The 8,910-nt window shown below is 36.6% G+C and overlaps 1 protein-coding gene across 1 annotated transcript in view; it reads right to left on the bottom strand.

Moving 5' to 3' along the window:
* Window positions 1-3,042: 3,042 nt before the first annotated feature.
* LOC126234299 (serine protease snake-like) overlaps window positions 3,043-8,910 on the bottom strand; it is an 83,562-nt gene continuing 77,694 nt past the window's right edge. The window contains exon 5 of the mRNA XM_049942985.1: window positions 3,043-3,219. Coding sequence (XP_049798942.1) covers window positions 3,043-3,219 — 177 coding nt within the window. The remainder of the gene's footprint in view (window positions 3,220-8,910) is intronic.

Raw genomic sequence — 8,910 nt, 5'->3', positions numbered from 1 at the left:
ACATTCCATCCAGGCTCGTATTGAGGAATACTGAAAGGCTTTCAACCTGCATACCATCAATAAATGGAAGTGGGAAAATGATTCTGGTGCAACATGTACTCTCTGACACACACTGTGTGGCATGAGGATATAAGGGGAGAGGAAGGTTAAAATATGAATAATGTAATACATGGGAAAATGTCAGTCACTCCCCAATATTAAGAAAGATACTTTCAAACTACACAGGAGGAGAAACTTCATTTGCTCTGTTGTGTTCTGACAATAAGGAAAAAAGCATCAGTTTCTTATTATCATTAGTAAATGAAAGTAACCTGTCAGATGCAGCTTTTCAGAGTAGAAGCTCTTTTCTCTTGCATGACCTTTTGTCATATTTCACAGCTTTAAACAATGGCAAATACAGGGTGGAACAACAACAGTATCACACACACACACACACACACACACACACACATACACACACACACAAAGACCACTGTTCTGGTGGTCACTGAGGCCGGACTCAGGCCTCGGTGGACAGACACGGTGTGTGTGTGTGTGTGTGTGTGTGTGTGTTTTAGGAGCCCTGTTCACAGCCTTAAAGGCATTTTAAATAAAGCCAAGTAGAATGCTATCATAAAATCAAATAACATGAGAAAATGTAAGGCATTAATGAGTTATTAAAAAGAGATGAAAGTAAAACAAAGGTGATTGCCCGCAGTTTTCTTGAAAACTATTATTCATCACAGCCACAGTGTTGCACATTCATAATGGATGAGAGTTTTTATTTTTTGAACAGTCCCTTAATTTTTACTGTTATAACCAATCTGTTCTCAGTATTTGACTAATAGGTGAACCGGATGCAATAGATAAACATTTCTTTGTGATTGTTGTACTAGACTGGACTATCCTGTAGTGTTATTTTATTTCCTTTTCTGTTGTATGATTATGATTGTAAGTTGAATTTTTCTACATGGTGTTCATGCCTAATCAGCTGTGTTGGGGATGTTCCTTTCATCCTATTAGTGCTGTAAAGCATTATCACTTGAAAAGTTACTAATACTTCATAATTACTGAAGTGAGGTAATTAATGTTGATGAAATCATCATCATCATCATCATCTCATATTATCTGTGTATATATGATCTCACATTAAGTATTGGTAACTAGAATGTAAGGCTGATTGAAAAGAAAAAAAAAAAGGAGGATGAGTTGGTTTGCCCGACACTTTCGCCTCTATCAGTAAAAGACACACACACACACACACACACACACACACACACACACACACACACACAAGTGCCAATTCCAGTTTCTTGACCTCCTGTGGCCGAAAGGTAAATGTAAATGTCTTAATTGTGCCTGTCTGTAACTTGAAAAGTCTTCTTTCTGGTCAGTAGCAATCTGTCTTTTCCTACATTGCGGCTGTTCCCATCTACAGTTTCCATTGTTTCATTACAAAATTTTAGTATTTTAACTAGGTGTCTGTAACATTTTAGTATTAGTAAAAAAATAGGGGGGATGGGCACTGTTGGATATCATACACATTGAAGTTATGGATTGTTGCTGTTGTTGTTGTGGTCTTCAGTTCAGAGACTGGTTTGATGCAGCTCTCCATGCTACTCTATCCTGTGCAAGCTTCTTTATCTCCCAGTACCTACTGAAATCTACATCATTCTGAATCTGCTTAGTGTATTCATCTCTTGGTCTCCCTCTACAATTTTTACCCTCCACACTGCCCTCCAATACTAAATTGGCGATCCCTTGATGCCTCAGAATATGCCCTACCAACTAATCCCTTCTTCTAGTCAAGTTGTGCCACAAATTTCTCTTCTCCCCAATTCTATTCAGTACCTCCTTATCAGTTAGGTGATCTACTCATCTAATCTTCAGCAATTTTCTGTAGCCCCACATTTCGAAAGCTTCTATTCTCTTCTTGTCTAAATTATTTATCATCCATGTTCACTTCCATACATGGCTACACTCCATACAAATACTTTCAGAAATGACTTCCTGACACTTAAATCTATACTCAATTTTAACAAATTTATCTTTTTCAGAAACCCTTTCTTTGCCATTGCCAGTCTACATTTTATATTCTCTCTACTTCAACCATCATCAGTTATTTTTCTCCCCAAATAGCAAAACTCCTTTACTACTTCAAGTGTCTTATTTCATAATCTAATTTCCGCAGCATCACCCAATTTAATTCGACTACATTCCATTATCCTCATTTTGCTTTTGTTGATGTTCATCTTATATCCTCCTTTCAAGACACTGTTCATTCCGTTCAGCTGCTCTTCCAGGTCCTTTACTGTCTCTGACAGAATTACAACGTCATCGGCGACCCTCAAAATTTTTATTTCTTCTACATGGATTTTAATTCAAACTCCGAATTTTTCTTTTGTTTCCTTTACTGCTTGCTCAATGTACAGATTGAATAACTTTGAGGGTAGGCTACAACCCTGTCTCACTCCCTTCCCAACCACTGCTTCCTTTCATGCCCTTCGACTCTTATAACTGCCATCTGGTTTCTGTACAAATTGTAAATAGCCTTCGCTCCCTATATTTTATCCCTACCACCTTCAGAATTTGAAAGAGAATAATCCAGTCAACATTGTCAAAAGCTTTCTCTATGTCTACAAATGCTAGAAACATAGGTTTGCCTTTCCTTAATCTATTTTCTTAAGATAAGTCATAGGGTCAGTATTGCCTCACGTGTTCTTATGAAGAGAGGAAAACTACAATGTCATTAATCTTCAAGTCATGAGATTTGTAATTTAAGTTCTTAATTAATAATGTATATTTACATCAAAATTAAAATGTTGCTTTTGTGTAAAGTAAGGTCATTTGATATTTATCAGAAAAAATTTTCATAGCGTATGTAATGAATTGATTTTAACAACTTTTTGGCTGAATATCTGAGTGTTAGATCTGCAGTCACAACATACAGCAATGAAACCATCAGCTAGCCACATGAAACATTCCTGACTTCAGCTTGACAGTTAAAATATATGGCATGAGAGACTTAAAAACTTTTTACTAGTTGGTAATCTGTTCATTAAGCTAACCATCTGGCCACACAATGCTCTCAATCCATGGAATAAAATAAGAGACACGTGTATAGACTCCTGGTGAATCTTTTCCAGCACAGTAATTCCCAAATGATGTCACTCCAATAACATGATGCAAATGTTGTCTTCCTATTTTGAAGGACATCTGAAGTGGTCCACCAGAATCACCCTGTAAAATTAAAATTGATAAAAAATTTATCATAGTAATGGAATAATGATTCAAGAGAAAAATTTTGGGATGCATTTAGTGTTAAGAAATTGAATTATTTTTGGTGTTATTGAAAAAAGGCTTGGTAACTTGGAAATGTTAAGATGCAAAACAAAGAATCTAATATAGTGAAACCATCTTTTCCATTTCAGGGAAAATACAGCTGAACTTTATGAACAAATAGGGCAGTGAATTCTGTATATAGCAATTTTCACTCTAAACAATAAAGACAGCTAACTTTTAGTTGAATACTTTGAACAGCTACTGAACAACTTTGAACCATAAAACAATTTTGCAGCATAATGCATACAACAGGACTTTAATATCAATATCACACAAAGTCAAAATCAACATACTGATGGAAAGCCACAATGATAGAGACTGCTAAAATATTGAAGCTAGTACCCCGAGACAGTGGACACGTATGTCCAAGTTGTGTTTTTGTGTGTTTTGCATTGCAGAAGGAGGACTTTTCTGAACGCTTTTTGGTTTAACGGTCTGTTTCGATCTGCATGTTTGCAACTAAACACCTCCTATGTTTGGTGAGTAGCAATCTAATCTTTCCATATTACTGTTATTTCACTCTGGACTTTCTATTGTCAGACTGGTCCTCCCCTGGTAGCTGAGTGGTCAATGTGACAGATTGTCAATCCTAAGGGCCCGGTTTCGATTCCAGGATGGGCCGGAGATTTTCTCCACTCAGGGACTGGATGTTGTGTTGTCCTACTCATCATCATTTCATCCTACTTGACATGCAAGTCGCCAAACTGGTGTCAAATCAAAAGACTTGCAGTCGCCGAACCCGATGGGAGGCCCTAGTCACATGGTATGTAAAAAAAAGGGGGGGGGGGGTAACTGTACTGTTTTCATTAATTATTAAGGTACATCATTTATACCAGATACGGGCAAGCTTCTTCCCTTGGCAGTAGTGTTATTAAATGGACAAGTAGAACCCAAAATTAATTACTGTCAGACTGTTTCTAAAAATGGATGAGGTTATGTGGAACAAATCAGGAATCTGAAAGCATTACTGAAGGACAGAAATAAATACATAGCAGTATTTTTGTAATAGGTGTGTTCTTTATGAAATCCATATAGGTATATAAAAGAGTACTAAGGTACTGATACTAATAAAATGCATTGTGTCACAAGCATCATTGCAAGAGTTTTATTCATGAGTGAGATTTTGGGATCATTTGAAATGAAAATAAGACTGAAATGATAGTGTGGTCTACCTCCATTGCCTTAGAATAGTTTCCTCATTAAAGCCATCAAAGACTGGAGAAAAAACATGTGAAGAATAAGGAATTATGGGCGACATTACAGGTTGCAAGTAGCAGAACATTCCTGCCAGTTGATTATTATTCATTGGTAATGAGGTATAATTGTCAAAATGTGCTGGAAAGTTCATTGTAAGTTCATTCAATGGCATCGAATTGTTAATTAATTCTTTGAATGTCGATTTTAATCCTTGTGTGAAAAATGTACGAAGTGAAACCTACAACACTCTTAAAGAAACCGTTAACGAAACTCAAAGTGCTCCAATATCTGCTATAGTTGCGTGGAACTCATTTGAAGCCATTGCACAAGAGAAACGCCGACAAATGAAATTATTGAGAGAAGATGAAACAAAACCAAAAGTTTGTATCTTTGCAGACAGCCATGGATGAGATTTAGCCACTATTCTTATGAATATGCAATCTAAATATTCCGTTACTGACACAGTAAAACCCAGGGCCCCTTTCCAGCAAATAATTAAAGATTTAAACCCTCAACCAAACAATGTTTGTGTAATTATTGCTGGAGCTAATGATGTATGAGTCGAAAAATGCAATCACAGCACTGCAAAATGCACTGGAAAGAATCTCGCCAAGAAAAACAATTGTCGTTAGCATAACACACAGACATGACCTAATAAACAGCTCATGTTTAAATAATGAAATCAAATTCACAAACAGAATGTTTCAAAAGGTATAAAAGCATTCAAGGACGTGGAGTTTTTGGACAGTAATTCCGAAGAGAGAAACCAGTTTACTCGACATGGAATGCACAGGAACCAGTTAGGAAAACATGTACTTGCTAAAGCACTATTAGCAGAAACATTCAAACTATTTGAAAACACCACTCCTCCAATCACACTAAAAGCACCTGGGCCCACTGAAACTGTACCACTGGAAGAAATACAGACAGTGTCATCAAAATACTCGTGCAAAATTAATGAAACAGTTTTAGGGAAGACTTCATATGCAGCAGCACCTGTATGTGAATCAACACAAACAGGTCTTCTATATAAAAGCAAGACAGCGCCAGCAGTTACAACTCAAGTGGGAAGAGTTAGTCCACTGCCAACTTGTGATGCAGCAGCAGCATTTAAGGAGGAAGAATGGTCATCAGTAGCAGAAACAGCAACACCAACCTCCACGGGATCAAGTGTACCAGCTGACAGGGTAGAAACCTCACCAACAGAAGATCCACCCTCTATGGCAAAAAGGAGCACAATAGTTACTGCAACTGCTCCACATAGGATGTGCCTGAGATTAAGAAAGTCCTCAGCTGCAAATGGGGATTTTTTATGGTAGTGGGGCAGAAGGGGGAAGGTTCCAATCAGAATGTAAGTAATGCAGTTAATTACAACAAATGTGGGGGTTACCAGCACAACAGCTCCCCATTCCCTGCAGAAAACTGTTCCTGTAATACTGGTATGTCAAAAGAAATAAAGTTAGACCGATTTATTGCAAATATTGATGAACCAACAGGCGCAAATTGTGCTCATATTCTCTGTCTGACAGAACACCATGTCACTGTTGGCATCAAAATGCTGAATATTCCAAACCATGTATTAGCTACCTCATTTTGTAGAAAGCATATGAGCAAAGGAGGGACAGCTATTTATGTGAAAAACAGCCTGTCATTTAATACAATAGACGTAGAGAAATATTGTGTAGAGAAACACTTTGAGGCATGTGTCACAGGAATAGTAGAAGCTAACAAGAAATTGGCAATCATAGCAGTATACAGGGCTCCATCTGGTAATTTTAAAGTATTCATGAAACAATTAGATTCTGTGCTATTGTATCTCACAAAGCAATATAGGAACATTATAGTGACTGGAGATTTTAATATAGACTTCCTCGGAAGCTCATCTTCTAAGACAGAGTTTGCAAATTTAATGCATACCTACAATTTTGTCTCCGCTGTCAGTTTACCCACAAGAACTACTGCCACTTCCAGCACTCTAATAGACAATATCTTTGTAGATATGAGTAGAACTCATTACATCAAAGTTGAAAAAGTCATAAATGGTGTCTCTGATCATGACAGGCAAGTACGCACAATTAACAACTTTAATATAAATCAGAGCAAAGCTGGTGCACAGTGGAAAAACCGTTAGAAACATGGATGAGGAAAATATCCAAAACTTGAAATTATGCATTTGGGAGACTGACTGTAGGTATGTTTATCTTGCAAATGATGCTAATACAAAATATAATGTATTTATTGATTGGCGACTCCATGGAGTGTCCTGTGCACCACGACCAGCGATCACATAAACTGTAAGCTTGTTGACACCAGTGCCTACCAATTTAAATTATATATTACAGCACTGAAGATGGTCACTAAGTGACCGAAAATTGATTTTGCGGTTAATAAAACAAAAAAATATGACCAATGCTGTCTCTCCTTCAAGTATAATGTATTTACTTGTTAATTATCAGGTATATTTGAAAGTGTCTTTCCAAAAAAGGTCTACAGACTACAGAACAGTCAATCAAACAAATAACCATGCCTCACCAAGGGCATAAAAATATCATGCCAGAGAAAAAGAGAACTGTATATAATATCCAGACAATCCAATAATCCCCGCCATATGAACTGTTATAGGAGATACTGTAAAATTTCAACTAAAGTCATTAAAAAAAATCTAAAAGTATGTGAATAGAATCTTAAACTAATTGTTCAAATAAAAAATCAGAACGATTTGGAATGTAATAAAGAGGGAAACAGGTACTGCACCATCTGACAATGTAAAAACTGCTGTCCTAAAAATTAAGAATTTGCGAATAACTGATAGTAAACAGATAGGAGACACATTTAACAACCACTTTCTAACTGTCACTTCTAAAATAGGTTGCAATGGTGACCTAAGGGAAGCTGCAGATATTCTGAAACTTAACCTCCCACAAAGTTTTAATGATATAAACATACCACGCATAACTGTTAATGAAATAACAAAAATAATTAATTCATTGAAAAGTAAAGGATCTTCAGGTATAGATAACATGTCTAGTAAACTGTTGAAAACCTGCAGTAATGATGTAAGTGTAGTACTTGCTCACATTTGCAACATATCTCTTTATGAGTAAGTTGTTCCAGAGAGAATGAAATATGCCATTGTGAGACCTCATTTTAAGTCTGGTAATGCTACAGATGTCAAAAATTATCGTCCTGTCCCTCTCTTAATAACGTTTCCAAAGGTTATTGAAAAGGCAGTGTATAACAGGATTGTTGCACATCTTGATAAACTTAATGTTATTAACCATAGACAGTTTGGTTTTGAAAAAAAGGTTTCCACAGAGCGTGCCATATACTCACTCACAAATGATGTCTTGAAGTCTATTAATAGTAAGAAGTTACCAGTTAGTGTCTTCTGTGATCTTTCCAAGGCCTTTCATTGTGTAAACCACAAGATACCCTTGGGGAAGGCCAATCATTATGGAATCAAAGGGCCTATAGGTAACTGGCTAAAATCACATCTCGAAAACAGGAAACAAAAGGTGGTTCTAAATGGCTGCAACAGAGGATCTTCTGATCTAGTGGGTTCTGAATGGGGCAAAATACAGCATGGAGTTCCCCGGGGATCTGTCCTTGGACCCCTGCTGCTTTTAATATATGTTAATGATTTACCCCTATCCACTATCCCTAACAAATACAAATGATGCATATAACACATTTTCTTCCATTTTCATGGGATATTTTGAAATGTATTTTCCAAAAAAGCTGTCAAAAATCAGGTCACATGGCAATACAAAGCCAAGTTCTTGGATCACAGCTGGCATCAAAACTTCCTGTGGAACTCTAAAGAGACTAATTTCTAAAATGAAAACATCCACAGACTCACAATTCATAGAATATGTCAGGAATTACAAGAGGTATATAGAAAAGTAATTGCTAAAGCAAAATTCATGAGTAATGATAGTTTTATAAGACAGTCTGAAAACAAATCAAAAGCCATATGGGGTATTGTGAAGACTGAAATGGGGAAGAGCTGCGAAAACCAGGACATTAGCCTCAAAAATTTAAAAAATGTCAATATTAATAAACAAGATTTGCCAAATTATATTAACAATTATTTCATAAATGCAACAACTTCATTAAGCTTAAAATTTACAAACAAAGAAAAACCTGAATATCCAAAAACAGCTTGCAGGATGAGGGTAGAGCCAAAAAATGAGGGTGAAGTGTTGAAAGTGATGCAAAGCTTGAAACCCAAAATGTCGGCTGGCATAGATGCGGTGCCTGTGTCACTCATAACAAGGACAGCACCACAAATCGCAAAGCCCTTTGCACGCATAGCCAATTTATCATTCAGTGAAGGAGCTTTTCCAGAAAGGCTGAAAATTTCAAAAGTGAAGCCATTATTTAAAAAAGGCG

The sequence above is a fragment of the Schistocerca nitens genome, chromosome 2 (genome assembly GCF_023898315.1).
Source record: "Schistocerca nitens isolate TAMUIC-IGC-003100 chromosome 2, iqSchNite1.1, whole genome shotgun sequence".
In the NCBI taxonomy this organism is placed as follows: domain Eukaryota; kingdom Metazoa; phylum Arthropoda; class Insecta; order Orthoptera; family Acrididae; genus Schistocerca; species Schistocerca nitens.
The sequence above is the reverse complement of the archived record's forward strand: the minus strand, read 5'-3'. Positions and strand labels throughout refer to the sequence as shown.